The sequence below is a fragment of the Lodderomyces elongisporus genome, chromosome 1, assembly GCF_030384665.1.
Source record: "Lodderomyces elongisporus chromosome 1, complete sequence".
NCBI lineage: Eukaryota > Fungi > Ascomycota > Pichiomycetes > Serinales > Debaryomycetaceae > Lodderomyces > Lodderomyces elongisporus.
Window position 1 is genome coordinate 2,387,968 of NC_083673.1, and position 17,470 is coordinate 2,405,437.

The 17,470-nt window shown below is 35.8% G+C and overlaps 5 protein-coding genes across 5 annotated transcripts; 1 reads left to right on the plus strand and 4 right to left on the minus strand. All coding sequences in view use genetic code 12, as the record gives it.

Moving 5' to 3' along the window:
- Positions 1-1,087: 1,087 nt before the first annotated feature.
- Positions 1,088-2,470, plus strand: PVL30_000858 (uncharacterized protein; the record flags this gene model as incomplete). Its single annotated transcript, XM_001528320.2, has 1 exon — positions 1,088-2,470. One exon carries the CDS (start codon positions 1,088-1,090, stop codon positions 2,468-2,470), a length of 1,383 nt encoding a protein of 460 aa, XP_001528370.2.
- Positions 2,471-2,587: 117 nt separating this feature from the next.
- On the minus strand, positions 2,588-4,532 carry GRP1 (Cinnamyl-alcohol dehydrogenase Flavonol reductase/cinnamoyl-CoA reductase; the record flags this gene model as incomplete). The annotated part of the gene is made up of 3 exons (XM_001528321.2): positions 2,588-3,675; positions 4,215-4,222; positions 4,528-4,532. The coding sequence occupies 3 exons, from the start codon at positions 4,530-4,532 to the stop codon at positions 2,588-2,590; spliced, it is 1,101 nt and encodes a 366-aa protein (XP_001528371.2).
- A 136-nt stretch (positions 4,533-4,668) lies between these two features.
- On the minus strand, positions 4,669-6,663 carry PVL30_000860 (uncharacterized protein; the record flags this gene model as incomplete). The annotated part of the gene is made up of 1 exon (XM_001528322.2): positions 4,669-6,663. The coding sequence occupies one exon, from the start codon at positions 6,661-6,663 to the stop codon at positions 4,669-4,671; it is 1,995 nt and encodes a 664-aa protein (XP_001528372.2).
- Positions 6,664-9,848: 3,185 nt separating this feature from the next.
- Positions 9,849-11,387, minus strand: IPT1 (inositolphosphotransferase 1; the record flags this gene model as incomplete). Its single annotated transcript, XM_001528323.2, has 1 exon — positions 9,849-11,387. The coding sequence occupies one exon, from the start codon at positions 11,385-11,387 to the stop codon at positions 9,849-9,851; it is 1,539 nt and encodes a 512-aa protein (XP_001528373.2).
- A 4,128-nt stretch (positions 11,388-15,515) lies between these two features.
- Positions 15,516-16,337, minus strand: PVL30_000862 (uncharacterized protein; the record flags this gene model as incomplete). The annotated part of the gene is made up of 1 exon (XM_001528324.2): positions 15,516-16,337. One exon carries the CDS (start codon positions 16,335-16,337, stop codon positions 15,516-15,518), a length of 822 nt encoding a protein of 273 aa, XP_001528374.2.
- Between the last annotated feature and the right edge of the window lie 1,133 nt (positions 16,338-17,470).

Below are 17,470 nucleotides of genomic sequence, written 5' to 3' on the forward strand. Positions count from 1 at the left end.
GTAGTCTCGGATACGTCCCGATGACTACGATGCATTATGTTCCATTGGACTAAACTCGCATAGTTCTCCAATGAGGAGTAGCTCCTCCTTTAAACTGTAGTTCACAATAGTGAAGCTATTAATTCGTGGATAGGAGATTTACTCTTCCACAGGTCCTTCTCATAAATGATATTGACCAAATGTTGAAATGCCAAGGTATTGAAATGTCATGATCATTCAATATCCTGGTCGACAATACTGCTTAACAGTAGCCTCAACCAATGTATCAATTACTTGAAATATTAGGTAACCATATCAAATCATTCAAACAACATGATTTGCAAGGATTTGAGGTCCTCACTCTGGTCGCCATTCTGTCGCATAGCACTGTCACAAGTAACAAGTGTACGACTGCTGAGCATCGGTTTGAGCTGGTAGCTCACCGATACCAGCGGTTTGAGTTCGTGACTTGATAGGCTATATTCCAACTAAGTGTAATTGTCAATGATCGCACCTATAAAGGTCTCAATGCTCATAAGTTAAGAGAGTAAATTGTCTCATACAAAGTCACTAGTAAGGAGAATCGTGAGAGTATACACTCTGCACGTTCACCTAGTGATTTGTGTTCAATGTAGTTGACCGTATAAAATCTATATTTTACCGATATTTCTATATAATAGTGATAAGTTAATTTTACCACTTCTCGTTCCTATTTATATAAACTCATCTTGTTTGAAGTTTCAAGTTTCCTATGTCGTGCAATATTCTCCAAATATTCACTTAGCGGAAACGAGGGCACAGAGCGTCCAATGTGTGTCGCACTGTGACAACAATAATAATAATAAATAAAAATAAAATACAAGTAAATAATGTTAAAGATAGAATGATCGATTCCAATTCAATTACTGCATTGGTCCCACTATACAGGCAAGTTGGTTTCAGTTCAATATCCAAAGACAGCTTTACACATCTGTCAACAAGAATTGTATAAAAGACTGGTTGCAAAAAAATTAAAAAAAGAAAAAAAAAGCAAAAACAACAGCTAGGACAAAGACAAGGACAAGGACAAGGACGTGTAAACCCTGTCTCAAAAATGTCTTTTATTACAATGTTTCGGTTCATCCACGATGAAATTGGATTGAGCACTCTACGCAGTGCAGGCTACGATGTCTATGTCATTATTCTCGTGCGCATGATTAGACTCATTGGGTTTGGGTCCACTTCATTAATCTTGGCGCTTTACCTTAAACAACTAGTCAGTGATGAATCATATATCGGTTACTTTATGACACTCACGTTTTTGGGAGACCTCATCTCGTCTTTTTACTTTTCGTTGATTACCGACCAAGTCGGAAGGAAAAAAATTCTTGTGCTATGTTCAGTATTGATGGTCATCACTGGGGTCGTATTTGGAATCTTGGAAAACTACTATGTACTCTGCACTGTAGCGTTTTTGGGGATCATGACCCCATCGGGCGGTGAAGTGGGACCGTTTAGAACAATTGAACAAAGTGCGATAGCAAAACTCTGCCAATTCAACAAGGACCGTTCAGATATCTATTCATGGTACACTTTTCTTGGCATGTTTTGTGGTGCGATTGGGTCTGCTTTTGCCGGTGTGATTATTGACTTGACTAAGAACAAGTTGGAATATACCGAGCTCGATAGCTATAAAGCAGTTTTTTGGATTTACGCTGGTTTGGGTGTGATTAGTACCATTTTGTGCTTGACAATCAGCCCAGCAATTGAACCAACTAAAGTACTTTCAAATAATGGAATCGATGCAACGCCTTCAAGTGCCACGGAAGCCACAAGGTTGATTGAGAATGAAACTGAGGATGAAATCGTCGACTCAACAAGAACAGTGACAACACCAAAGAAATCATTCTTTACTTTTCTTCCACAACACTTGTCAACAAGCACATATATCATCATTGTAAAAATTTGTTTTCTTTTTGGACTCGACTCTTTTGCATCATCTTTGACACCTCTTTCATGGCAATCGTTTTACTTCAAGCACAAATTCGACATTTCGTCATCATTTCTTGGTTCTGTATTTTTCACCACCGGTTTAATTAGTGGAATCACTTCGCTTGCATCAACATCAATGACAAAAAGGCTAGGTGCAGTGATCACAATGGCAGCCACACATCTTCCTGCATCGTTTTTGCTCACAATGATTCCAATTCCACTGACTATGCAAGTAACATTGGCCATCTTGATTTTACGTTCGTCTATTCAATCAATGGATGTTGCACCGAAGCACGTGTTTTTGGCAGCATTGGTGCCCGATGAAGATAGAACCGCTGTATTTGGATTTGTTAATGTGGTTAAAACCTTGGCACAGATTATAGGGCCTAGTATCGTTGGTGTAATGACCAAGAATGGCTTACAATGGCTCACTTTCATCATTGCCGGTAGTTTGAAAATCGTTTATGACCTTGGAGTCTTATTTACTTTCATGACATACAATAGACATTCGGAACATTAATGATGCTACATACAAACTTATATATATATGGATAGATAGACTGCTTCTGTTTTCTTGTTTTTATTTCCCCATGAGTTTTCTTTTTTCTTCATTTTGATTTTTAATAGACTATCATACTCATAGAACATTTTTTACATTCTGATAATCGAGTATTTGTTGCACGGTGTCAACAACAATTTCATCCAATTTCATAAACTGCCAAGGCAAGATGGTTTTGGTTGCACTATTATCGACTTTTGCAAGTACCTTGATATCGTTGACCCCACTACCTGGCAGACCTTTAATCAAACCTAACTCTGGAAATTTGTCATTTATCACATCGAGCATCATTTGAACACTAAATTGACCATTGTTCAAAAATAATCTCTTACCAATACATTTTTTGTCGACGTCCTCCATTGCATAAACGTGGGCTTGGGCAACATCCCTCACATCGATGTACCCACCAATCTCATTCTCAAACTCGGAACTGCCGCGACCTTCCTTTTTCTCCAACAAATCACCAATCAACGCGTTTGAAGTGTTCAAATGGCGAGGATCACAAGTGTATGCTTGAGGTCCAAACACATAACTTGGATTCACCGCGACCAAATCCCAATTTGGTTTTTGTTCATCTACAAAGTCCCATGCAAGTTTCTCAGCAAACGATTTTGCACCATAGTAACCACCAACAGCATCCTTAATTGCATCTTCATACTTTACATCATTCCAGCTCTCCTCGTTAAAGCTTAATTGATTGTTTCGTTCGGCAATGTTGGAATAGATTGCAGCATCCGATGATGTCAAAACTATCTTCTTTAAGCTGCGGCAATTGTTTGTAGCAGATTCAAGAATGTTGCGGGTACCATTGATTGCAGGAAGAACAAGATCATTTTCCGGGTCAGTTGTATCATAAGTGAATGGGGAGGCTGTATGGATCAAATATGTGATATCTGGGTGCTGTTCAAGTGCCTTGTCAAAAGCATTGGGAGCTGCAATGTCGGGAACTACAACGTACGTGAAACTTCCACTGGTCACATTTGGGTCGCTCTTGTTGTTGTTGATCTGTGTTTTTTCAGCTTGTTGTGACAATTGAGCACCTTTTGCCAGTGATCTAACCGTGCCGATGACTTCGTAGCCTTTGGAAACAAGAAGCTTTACAATATGTTGGGCAATAAACCCAGAGGCTCCAGTAATGAATACTTTTGTCATGGTGATACAGATTCCTATTTTGTTTTGATGATGATGATGATGATGATGATGATGAAAATGATGTTTTTTACTGAACAAAATTTCGTTGGTCAGGAGTTAAAATTTGGATTTATAAAGAAAATAAAATCTCTATATATATGTATATTGTTTCGAATAAAAACGTACAATAAACGGACAAATATGTTGAAATAGTATAAGGTCCGGTACATTGTGAACCTTGTCGAGATCTAAAGGGCGCAATGTAGTTCCTGATTAGGTAATACTTTGCTATCGCAGATCTGGGTGGCTAATGGGGAGACTGATCGGCTTTCTTCCAACATTTTTTGTCTTTCTCTCTCTTTTTTTTTTCATTTTTTTTTTCGCTCGTCGTATCATACAACATCGTAGTTCAGAACATCTAGCCGCTAAGAAAAGTTCATGCGCAGTTTTAGGAAAAACATTAGATTTGAAAACTAATTATTGGTAAAAGAAACAAACTCCGAGAACAAAATTAATGAAGAAGAAAGAAGGAATAATGCCTTGATGACTTTATGAATTGTTTATATATGTACACGATGGAAACTAAAAAAAAAATCAGTTTATAAGTCTATTAAAGAAACGAAATATTGTAATTAAGAATACGAGTAACAAGAACACTAATAATCAAATCAATTATATAAATAACAGTTATATTAATAATGATGATTTTGAAAGTAATAAGAATAATAATAATAATAATGATAATAATACGGGTGATTTAAGTAAAAGTTATAGTACATGAATAATTTAATGACATTGATTTTCGACGATTACTCCATTTCCTTACTTTATTGGGAGTTCTCTTGTCTTTTCTTTCTTTAGTTGCAACTTGTTTTCATATATTCAACGTCATTTTAAATTTCTTTTTCCCTTTCTTTTCTCTTCTCTTCCTTCATTTTATTATTTTAAAGTCTTTGATAATGTTTGTATTGCGTAGCTGCTTTTGTTCCAATCTTTTTTATATTTTTTTTTTCTTTATTAAAATTTTTTCAGCGAATGATACTTTTTTCCACATACCAGTTATCATTTTGAACAACATGGCTGCTTATATCGTGGTAGTAGTCCCATGAATCTTTCCTAAATATTGGCAAATCGCCAGTGAGTTCGATATCATAGTATACTGGGTGGTCCAAGTCCTGGTTCAACTCATAATGTCGCTGAGTGCATTTCCGGATTATATTGTACTCATCTTGCAACTTGCGTGAGTTGCATGAACCTTGTCTAGTGAGACTATGCCATTTGTTGAATCTGGATTGTGGTGATTTTGGTGCGCGCTTACAGATGTCATCATTGACCCACATAGAGATATCCAGTTGGTAATTGTGATTGTGGAAATTATAATTGGTCAATGCATCTTTCCCATACTTGTTTTTCAAGAGTCTATTGACCTTGTTTGGGATATAAACCGAAGCGCCCTCGAAATACGTGTGTCTGATTGGTAGCAACTCGTCTAGTGTATGCCAGTTCCAATTTTTACAGTGCACCAACATTGTTGACAAGTTATCGGGAACAGTTCTGTCCTTTGTAGGTGGTGGCACTTCAGTATGTGACATTGCACTAATGTCGATATACAACCCACTGTGGATATCGATAAACCTTGCATCAATGTGGTTACGTCCATTACCCTGGCGGATGTAGGTGGGCGATACCTCCAACCAGTATCTGGCATTGCCAAACCTTGGATTCTCCATAATCAATGTCTTGTTGAACTCTCTTCCCAAACGGTCTAGCTGGGCAATGGGCATCTGTACGTCAATATCCGTGTCCCATGGCATGTTTACCCCATTGAATGACCATCCCAATAAGCTTCCATAATTGATCCAGCTAGCGAAGTTATTAGTCTCGGCAAATTGGAACCATGCGCGAACCATGTGGTGCAATACACTTTGTCTTTCTCGATCACTGATATACCTGCTGAAAAAGGGGTATGCAATGTGGTGGGCATTACCTTGTAAAACATCAGTATATATCCATGCATATTTAAAGTATCTATCTGTGTGGTCAACTAGGTGGTTATTTGCGTATTCTAAAAATTCAAGGTATTTCAACTCCTTTGAGGTGATCGTTTGATTGTTTAGTTTTTCTTGGAGGGCAAATATTTCCACGTCTGGCTTAAAAATGAAATCCTCGGGTTCCACCATAAGGCTTTTTTTCAAAAGTTCAAAGTTTTGTACATTGAACGGTGATGGGCTTGTATAGTTAAACTGTTGCATTTTGGATATCAACTGATCAGTTTGTGTTGGTTTTGTTTTGTGACTTCCAAACCTCTTTTTACCAATGACGGGAATTTCCAACATTGATGAGTCCATAGTTACAACAACTCTTTCTGGGATGTCTTTTGAGCAGTACAAGTTTACGGCGCCTCTTTGAATTTTTGTCTCGTAGCTTTCCAACCAGTGGGCATTTACTGCCCCGAATTTGACTAGACTAGGGTCGCAGTGTGTTCCTGATGGCGATGATAATCGAGCTTGAGTCAACTGCTGGTTGCCTCTGCTTAGGTCGACCCAGTCATCCCAGTGAAAAAAGATGCCTTCGCTATTGCCCAACTTTGAGTCCACTGCATGCTGTTGCTGTTGCTGTTGTTGATGTTGCAGATGCTGTTGCTGTTGTTGCTGTTGTTTTTGCAGATGTTGTTCTTGTTGTTCAATGACATAGTTGTATACATCCAATGCGATATTTTTAGGGTTAAAGTCTGACTGTTTGTGTTGCACTAGAGCATAGTGTTCTAATAGTGATTGGTTTAATTCTGTTGTGAGATATATTTTTAGCGATCTGTATAGACATAGTAGAAGCAATAGGAATGGTAATAATGCTCTGAATTTGCGGTTAAAGTATCTCAGCTTATAGCTTGTGGATGGGTTGATGCTGGGTGGGGTTGTTGAGGATGAGGCGGTGCTGTTGCGATGTTTTAGAGTTTTCGGTAGCGGTTGCGAGCTATTGTTGTGGTGGTTGATATAATGTAGATGCTGGCCACTCGTTATCATGATGCTGGTCAGTTTGTATATATTGCTATGTGTATGCTATAATGATAAATATGCTATAGGTTATAAAGGTGGGTAGTTTCAAAACAAAAGGAAAAAAAGGAAAAGCAAAAGGAAAAGGGAAACGAAAAGAAGAATTGAAACTCGATGTAGATAAATTTGGTTGCCAGAAATTATTCAATGGAAAAATAAAGCTACTAAATTTTAGTAACTTAAATTTTTTTTTAATTTTTTTATTTTTTTATTTTATTATTTTATTATTTTTATATTTAATATAAAACTGTATGAAGTTTGAATAAAAAATAATAAATTAAAAATAAAAAATAAAAAATAAAATAATGTAAGAAAAGCAAAAGCAAAAGCAAAATTGAATGTACGTTGCTGTTGGTACCGTCTGGTGATAAAATCTTAGTAAATGCGATGGAAATTACCGGTTATTCCTCCTTGAGTATTTTTTTTTTCTTTTCCTCTTGTACTTTTGTTCAAGAATTGTAATTTATTTTGGTGGTGGTGCTCCAATATATAGTAATAAAGCTCTTGATGAACTGTTTACAATACTGCAAAATAAGTAAGTAAGTAAGTAAAAAGAAAAGAAAAGGAAAAAGAAAAAGGGGAACAAAATGTGATTCTTCACTCTTTAAATTTTTTTTTTTATTGTTGTTGTTGTTGTTGTTGTTGTTGTTTTTGTGGTGGTTATTCCAATTATTTATTATATGTGGGTGAGTTTTATGCTGATAATTTAATTGGTTTTGGAAATGGGGGAGAAGAGTGTGCGAGAGAGAGCGAGAGAGTGTGTGTGTGTGTGTTTGTGTGGGTGTGAGATAGGGCTATGTGTAAGTATATGTGTCTCTCGTCAAAGCAGGGGTGGGGGGGGGGGAGGAAATGAAAGAGGGAGGGGGAAGAAGAAGGACAATGTCTGTGAAAGTTACACGAAGATAGAACTTGGTGTAAGCTGGTATATATATATATATATATATATATATACTGAATATGTATACTAAATATATATGTATACAAGAACATACAGTGGTGATGACTTTAAAGTGTCACGATTGTTTGCTACTGGTCGATATTAGAGCAATGATGACATCGTATGTGTCTACTTTGTTTCGTGACTATGTTTATATATACATTTATATATTTGCTTTTGCGCTTTGCTGCTTTTCGCTAACCCACCCCAAGAATGGTTATGATATTAGATAAAGCAATCTTGTACGGAAAAATAGTAGTATTGAAAAAAGGTTTGAGGCTTTACTTTAGTTTGGCTACTGAGTCTCTCCACTCTCAAATTTTTTTTTTGTTTTGTTTTTCCTTTTCTTCTTTCTCTTCTTCTTCAATGACGCAAGGGGTATGGAGAATGGAAGAGGATTAGCTCGTAGTGTCTCCATCGGGTCTGTGTGAGTGTGTGTTTGTGTGTATGAATTCTACTATTTCTCGAGGTATGCGTGTCTCGTAATAGTGGGAAAAATTCACGATAAATTTCTTGTTCTCCTTGTTATGGCGTTGAAACAAACTATAGAATCTGTGTCATCTTGGTGAACAAAAGACAACATCAGCGCACTATGTCATTTTATGACTATAGCAAGTCAACAGCAATATACTCGGAACGATGTACCGAAGAGCCTAGCATCGCAGAACTAAACAAAAATACAGAAACAACAAACCTTCATTACGTCATATTTATTAGGGAAGAAAAGAAGAAGAGGAAAAAAAAAAAACTTCAAGGCGCAGAGTGTTAATTAGAAATATGAACTGTAATATAGCTAACGCACATCTAACTATAAGTTTAATCCTCTAATAATTTGCTAAAAGATGAGTTTATTTTGAAACTTCTCTATGAAGTTGAGATTGTTGAATGGAAAAAGACTTAGCATTTATTTACCATGAAAAAAGAGCAAGGAAAAAAGGAAAACCTAGTAGGGGTGCTATAGGGAAGATAAAAACAAACAAAAGAAACAAAAATAAGGAATTGTAGGTTTGGTGAAGGAGTAGAAGAAAAAAAAAGAAACGAAAAAGGTCACACGCGGCTTTCCCCTATTGAGAGAAATAGACAATCTTTTACTAAAAGGGCAAAATATATAAATTATATATAAAAAATATATATAAAATATATATAAAGAATAGTATTGCCCAAAGAGAGGGAAAATAAAAATAAAAATAAAAAATGAAAATAAAAATAAAAATAAAAATAAAAATAAAAAATAAAAAGAAAAAAAATTTATGATGATGACGACGATGATGAGAATACTAGAAAGCATTATGTAATCAATAACAAACGAATATTCAGTCAGGTACACACACTATACACAGAGGCACAGAGACACAGAGGCACAGCCTCACTCCCCTCCGCCCCTCCCCCCCCCCAATTCCTCCTATTCCTCCTATTCCACCTCCTACTTCCAAAAAAGAACAGGGTATTGTCTTTCAATGTTTCATATAATTTTGAAACAAGCACAAAGAAACGCGAATCTTATCAAAGTTGGTTCCCTCGAGAAAACAACATAAAGATATTGGTCTGTTGTCGAAAACAATACTCCAAGAAATATGAGATAGGACAAAAAAAAAATAACACATTAGATTCAAACCACTATGGATTGTCCACTTTATACTTATCTTTATTATTATTATTATTCCAATTTGTGAACTCCTTGTGTCACAGTATCACCAATTGCATTATACGGCGTGTCTTTAACTACTCCGTGTCCCTTCATTCTGCATTTACCACATTTTCTTCAAAATACCTCTACAATTGCCATAAACATATCGAACAGAAAATGTAAACAAGAGCAAAACAGAAAACAAAAACAAAATAAAAAAAACAAGACTTTTCAAAATAGAAAATAAAAAGTTGATTAGGCGATGCAAGGGGCTGTGGGGCTGTATGGCCGTATCCTTGCAATTATCACCGCCACTCTAGTATAGATTCACCAAGTTTATTCATATTCTCTTCTTGTATCTTGCATTCTTCACTCAAATCTATGAGGTTGAGGCAAAATAATCAATAATGCTAGAAATTATATATGACATCAAGAGGGAGAAAACTATTATATATATATATATATATATATATACAAGAGAAAAAAAAAATGTATTGGTACATCCACCCTCGATTATTATGCAAATTAAGTTGTTTTCCATCAAGTGCTTCTCTTCTCCACTGCCACCTCTATCTCTCTTTCTCGCACATCCTATGCCAATGGATCAAAGAACCATTGGATGCTAGTATTTCTAAACACTCTCATTCCCATCGTACTTCCACCCTCACTAAATGCATATTGCAATCTCAGTTGTATAAACTTTTGATTCACCTTCTTTAGCCTCCACGTGTATATAATTGTAAACCAAATAATGGCATAAATCATTCCAACATACAAGTCCAATCTCCAATGATGGTCCAAATATATAGTAGCCCACCACTGCAACACAACAAACCCAAGCGCCAACAATTTCAACCCAATCCATCTAGAATAGTATGCAACAAAAAAGAATGTCATCACTGCCATTGCAGAATGAAGTGAAGGCACAGCACCAAACACAATGGGCAGAATATGAAACCCATTGGAGTTGAGGTGTGTGCCCAAAGCAACATCAACTCTAATCAATCCTGCAGCATAGCCCAACATTTCATAGTTCGCAGGTGCATCTTCACCATTTTTATGAACAAACCACGGAGGCGCACATGGAAACAAAAGGTGGGTAACAACACCACAAATATTTTGAAATCCCATAGCCAACGCATACGACTTGAGCACACCTGGTGCATGAAACACATAGAGCCAGACTGCAGTAACAATGGGCACGGTGATGTGGCCCAACACGTACGATGTCCATGCCAAAAGATCCTCCCACGTCCTAATAGGGTTTCTCAACCAAAAGACAAAGTTCAAAATCAACCATGATGATGCAAAAAGACAAGCTGGTGCCAAGTGCCATGAGTTAATGGGAAGAAAATGCAATTTGCTGTTTCTGATAAATCGTTCATTAATAAGTTGTGCGTTTGAATTGATCTCATCAACCGAAAGAGTCTTAAAGTACGTAAAGTCTTTATGATGGGGACAAGCTTGGAAATTTGTATGTTGCAGTGGAAATAATGGGTACCCAAACTTACCAATTCGTTGCAAATGCCCCAGTTCTTCTATTGCGTCAACCTCCCCTGTCACTTCATCAATATCAAATGATGACATTTCAATGTCAAATGACGATGAGGAGGAGCTATTGCTGCCACCGCTGCTGCTGCTGCTGCTACTACTACTACTGCTGTTGTTGTTGTTGTTGTTGCCGCCACGACCACCGCTTTCAGTAGTAAATTCTTCTTCTTCCGAGTCCCATTCATTGATTGGCAGATATTTCTGGTCATTTGTGAGTTTGTCGGTTTGTCGCCTTCTTCTAAATCCAGTAAACTTTTGCTTTTGCAGGTAGATGCCAAAATACATCAAGAACCCGAGGCCGCTTGAGAACCCCAAGGTCATTAGACTTCCCCAGAATGTTTCAAACATAAACATATCCAACCTGTATGGCAACTTCACGTGGATGGTTGGTCTTATTGAGTGTGGAATGATTCCGGCATTTTTGAAGATCAATAGCCAAATAAATATAGGACTGAAATTGATGCAAAAATTGAGTGGTAATTGCCAAATGTTTCGCTGGTTCAACCCCGACCAAAAGACACGATATAGGAATTGGTAAATGAATACAAATGGTTTAAAAATAGACAGTACCACTATCATGATGCGCTGTGTTATGTAATAAATATTTGTATGTGTATGTGTATGTGTATGTGTATGTATATGTGTTTGGTCAAATTAAAGGGGGGTTTGGTAGACAATAATGATGATGAGCTGTTGCTACGCAAGTGGTATTGTAGCTTGTCGATATGGGGAAATTCAAGGAGGGCGAAAAGGTTTTGCAAAAACAAAACGAAGCAGAATATGAAAAGTTGGAAAATGAAAAATGAAAAATGAAAAGAATGAGTCAAGGAATAAGGCAAAGTTGGAGGGGAAGATTCTCCAATGTTTATCTTAATTCTTTGGATGCAAACTGTTGAAAATATTTCTCAAAAAGAAAAAGATGGTGAGGGAGAGTGGGGGTAGGAGGTAGGAGGTAGGAGGGATGGTTGATGTATTATAATTGGCAATATTATATTACAATGTTTTGTTTTCTTCCTTCTTTCAACAGTAAAATGAAGGGGAGAAAAATATAAAGGATGTCTGAGAAAAAAAAAGCCAAAAGTATAAGACTCTGAAAGATAATGTGTTTGAATGGTGGTTTGGTACCTCTATATTAAAAATTGAATAATTTTTTTCTTTTTTGGTGCCGTAGTTGTTGTTGTTGGCTGTGTGGATCAGTGGGGAGGTATACTCGTAGTATATATATATATATATATATATATGTTTATGTATACTTTGGAATGAGAAGAGAGGAAAAGATTCACGTTTCAAGAATCAAAAAAGAAAAAGAAAAAAAAAAATCAAAAGTGTGACAATAAAATTTTACAGAAATAAAGCCAACTTGCATCGCCAAACCATTTGAGAAAGGAAGGAAAGCTGAAAAGTAAAAAAAAAGAAGAAGAAGAAGAAGAAGAAAAATAGGATTTAGGATCCACCTGACTCTCCACCCTCCTGCTACTGCTCCTGCTTATTCTTCTTTGACCATTTATGCCTGACCTTTTCCAATCTTTCGGGAAACCTAGCTGTCGGAAGAGGACAAACGAAACAATTATGGAAAAAAATTAAAAAATAAAAATAAACAATGCCAAACAATACCAAACAATACCAAACGAAGCAGTAAAAAGAAGTAGAAATAGACAAAGAGTTAAACAATCAGTGATGGAAATAGTAAACTGCACTTGCTGAGTGAAATCTGTTAGGATAAGTGTATGCTCTAAAAAGTTGCTATATGTCACAAACACAAACAGAAACCTAAAGGTATAAAAATGTATAATGTAAATTGGGTTTGGTTTTGGTTTGGAGAAAGGGACATAAGAAGGGTAAAGAAAAAAGAGTTCACTTGAGGTTGGTATAAAAGCATTTTTAAAAAAGCAAAATTTGAAATCAATAGAACCGTTTTGCATCCAGCCAATGACCATTTAGTTTGTTGGTATTGTTGCAAGTGTGAGATCTCCAATATGTTTACTTAAACACTAAAGATTGTTTGATTTCCGCTAACAACTCCTCTGTCTTTCAACCAGTTATCTTTCGTTTTCTTTGCTCCTCTTCCTCCTCCTCCTCCTCCTCCTTCTTCTCCTCTTTAGTTAGCTCTGATAATACTTGTAAAACAAGGCAATCGATGGCTTAATCTTTCTGGACCTGCACAATAGTGTTTAACAAGGCAGATGTAGTCTCTAAGCATTGCCAAAACAAAGCATTTATTTTAATTGGAAATCAAAACAAGAGGTGGGAGGTGGGAAGTGGAGGAAGAGGAAGAGGAAAGAAACATACTGAAATTCTGAGTACACCAAAGATTGTTTGTTAATTATTGTTTTTTATTTTTATTTATTTTGTGTCACACATATTCTGCTGTGCACGGATACGGCAATTACTCGTGAGCCACTTCTTCCGAAACTAAGCATCTCTTCTCCTAAATCTTAGCACTAATAGTGAGATCAGCTTATTAGCTTAATATTAAATAGTTAACCAAAAAGAGAAAATAAAGAAGGAAAGAAGAAAATAAAGAAAAAAATGTTGAATTGAATTCAGACTACTGAAGATGCTTTCATTCAATACATTTACCTTGTATGACATTCATTTAAACTAGAATCAAATATTCAATACTTGTACTGGTAGAACTTCCGTCTGGTTGTTAGCGACGGAGTTAGTGTTTGAAGAATGGAAAGTATCACAATACTTGAATGGACATATACATATACATCTACAAAAAGGAGAAGAGCGAAGAGAGAAGAGAGAAGAGAGAAAATTTCTTTTTAATTTTAAATTTTTTTTTTCTCTCTATTTGTCGTGGTGGCGGGAGGGGATGAGAGGGGAGAGGGTAAAGGGAGTGGCCTGTTGATCATTTGCCCTGCTACATCTCAATATGCAGAAAAGCCTTTGGTGAAGCAGATGACGATTTATCTTTGGTAACTTACACTGCCGAGGTACTATAGCAGAGCTAATATATACATATATATATATATATATATATATATGCTATACTCTACTTGTCTTTTCCAACTTCAACAACATAAACATAAACCAAAAACACTCATTCATAATAGTCCACCCCCCCCTATTCAATTTGTTTCTTTAGCATCGTCCCCTCTGTTTTTCTGTTTTTCTGTTTTTTTTCTTTTATTTTTATATTTTCTTTATATATATATTTTTTTTGGTTATGCGCTCTTCTCTTGATCAAGTTTTCCAAACCCGAAAGGAGACGATAAAGTGTTTGTTATCGATTGCAACGGATAGTGATATCATAACTAAAAACACTGTGTTAGAATGAATAAATGGAAAAAAGTGAAAAAAGTGAAAAAAAATTGAAGTAGCTAACATACCACTTTAATAAAATACGCTTACATAAGTGTGGAATGTTTCGAAATGGACTGGCATTGCACCAACATTACCCGCTTTTTTTTTCATCATAGTTTATCTTTTTGCTTCATTTGTTTACTCTCCAATGGATAAAAATCAAATTTTGTTGGTACGCTTTAGAGAGGCGGAGATAGGGTGAGGATATATATATATATAGCGTAGTACACACAGTGCGGAATAGGTCAAAAACGAAACTTCTGCAAATAAAGGTCAACAAAAGTCAGTAAAGGCCAGTAAAGGTCAGCGGAAGGTAGCGGAAGTGAAGGTGGGAAAAGGGAGGCAAAGGAATAAGCTTACAATTTATTCTAAGCCATGTTTCTCATAACTTCTGTGTACTCTCTCAATGCCTTAGTCTAGAACCCTGCTAACATCCGGATAATCTAAACCATCACGAGGATATTGATATAATCGCAACATCGTTGCTACAACCTCTATCACATTAAGTCATGGAAAAACATCAACATTAACAACAACAGCAATAAAGTATAGATCAATTGAAATTAAACCTGAAATTAACTCTAGGAAAAAAAAAAAAAGAAAAAATAAGGGAGCAATCAACTATTGTTCTTGTTATCTTGTACTAAGAGTCGCTTAGGCTCTTACCTGGCAAACTGCAAGCACTATATTGACGGAAGCAACGGGACTCTAAACCATGTAATTAAATAAGTATATATATACATGTGTGTGTGTTGTCTTTTTTTGACCGAATCTCTTAACCAACTTGCCTTCAAATTACTTGCATGTTATATATATATATATATATATATATATATATACTGCTTGGTCGGTTCTGTACTCGGTATTCGGCATTCGGCATTTACTGTTATATTCTTGTTCTTCTCTTTTTGTAATCATTAATATTTGTTATTACGAACATAAAATATAATGCCGATAAGAACATTTAAATTGAAGTAGGGGAGAAAAGATAAGAGCAACGTGTCTCTGTGTGTCTCTGTGGGTGTGGGTAGATGTTGTGGAGCTAAATTGAATACAAATACTATCTGATTTATCAAATATGTATTCAACTAAAGAAAGAAAAATAAAGAGAAAAAAATAAAGAGAAAAAAGTAAAGAGAACATTACAGTGGTCTTCATTTTCAAATCTTTTCTTAGTCCTTGTCAAGTGCACTTTTCCTCAACTTTACTCTGCCTCTTTCTTTCCAGCTTGTTGATCAGCTTGTATAAGAGAATATACACAAAGCTCACCTTCTATAACTTCTTTGCTTCTCTCAAAAAGAGGTTGTGTTTTGATATTATTCTCCACATATATATATAAATATATTTTGTTGATGTTGTTCATAAATATTCATTGCTACTCATATATTAATCTCATCATACATAGTCCACAAGATCGTTTTCTTCCCCTGTACTTTCAGTAAACCCAAAATACTTCCAGTACAGTAACGATGCAAATAATACTCCCAAAAACGTACCAAAACCTACATCAAAGAAATGATGTCTATAATCTTGCGTCCTGCTTAGCCCAATATAAGTTGCCAAAAGAGTTGGTAAACATGCAACAATCACATTGGCAATGGTACTCTCACCCTTGTGCCATTGGCTCCTCCCTGAAGCCTTTCGACTCAAGAGCTTCCATTGACCAATCACCCATAAACTAAGGAAAAATAACCCAGCAAAGGCCATTGATGAGTGTCCCGATGGCGTAGACTTCATCCCATCTGCCAAATAAGCTTCGCCCAATGGTGCAGTACACACCTCTGCAACATTTACCATTCTATTCGTGGGTGTTCCCTTCTTGGGTCCACATCGCACAATGAAATCGGGCCTATGATTACCAATCCACACTTTCAATATATCAGTTAAAACAGAAACACTACTAACGCTGAACAAGAGTGCCAAAATAGACTTTTGGGCCAAGTGGTACTTTTCAAACTGATTACCACCAAGCAACAAAGACGATATCATGATTATCAAAATTGGAAGCACCGTGGAATAAAAATATAGCTGGTGGTCACTAACACGCTCAACTTTGGCAAATGGATGCAAAAGACGTGGATCATTTATGGTGAACTGACGTTCAAATGGTTGGATCTGCTCTGTTATATAAAAGAATATGAAAAAAAGTACCAAAACAATACCCCAATCAGGAAGATAGCTGCGAAATCTGGACGACGAAAAGTAAAGCTGCAGCATGTTTGGCTATGTAATCTGTAAAGAATGAGAACAAACAACCAAATTAAAAACCAGACGAGAAATTGGGATGTGGGGATGCTTTTATTGTGGGTGTTTCAACGATAATGTCAAAGTTATCACCGTCTCCAATTATTGTTGTTGTTATTATTATTATTATCTTTTATTGGCGCTTCAATGACAACGTCTAGATTGTAATGTGATGTGATTAGCCCTCGTTGTTAATAAAGATTGTAAACACTTAATCAATTGCAATGGGAAAAGAAACGTGGAAGGGAGGGCACTTGTTATAGAAGTATACAACTGTCCAAGGCGGTTTCTTTTCCTTTTAATGTTTGTATGTATATATATTTAAAAATGAATATGATAAGAAAGAAGTTGATCTAATGTGCCGATCGTTTTCCAAATTATATATGTAAGGTATCCAGTCTGTTCAACGAGGTATGTAAAAAGAACCGTTATAGCTTTTTCGAGTTAAAAGATTGAGTTTGGAATCTTACTTTTTGGTCTATACATTGCCTATTCCGGAGTGGAGTCCAATACGATACTCCAACTCTTGAAAAATAAAAAATGGTACGTCTCTCAATATTTTAATACAATACTGTTCACTTTTCCCCCGTTTTTCTTTGCTTAAGTTTTTATTTTTTTTTGGGGGTCTATTTCCACATTTTGTGTTACTTCAGCAGAATAATAGCAACTACGTGGCCATTCACAATAGAAATATTGATTTTTTTTTTATTATTCTTCAAAATAGTTTGTCTATTATTTTCTTTTTTTTTTATCTTCTGTCAGAATAATTTTCGACACGACATTGTAATATTGGCAAACTCTAGCAAGTGGGAAGATTACAGCATCACGTGATTACATATAGACACGTGATCAACTATCTCTTTTACAACTTTTTGTTCATAGGCTAGTGACGGGCCATTTCCATCAACAAGGCTTACATACTCTATGTGAATTAAAAAAAATGATAATAATAATAATAATAATAATAATAGTAAATAAAAATTTAATGCAAGAAAATCCTCCAATGTTAAAACGAATCGTGTTTTTTAAAAATTATAAAAGTAAACTATGAATTATATAAGGTAAAATGGGAAATGGAAAAGAAGTAGAAAGTATAATGTATAAAA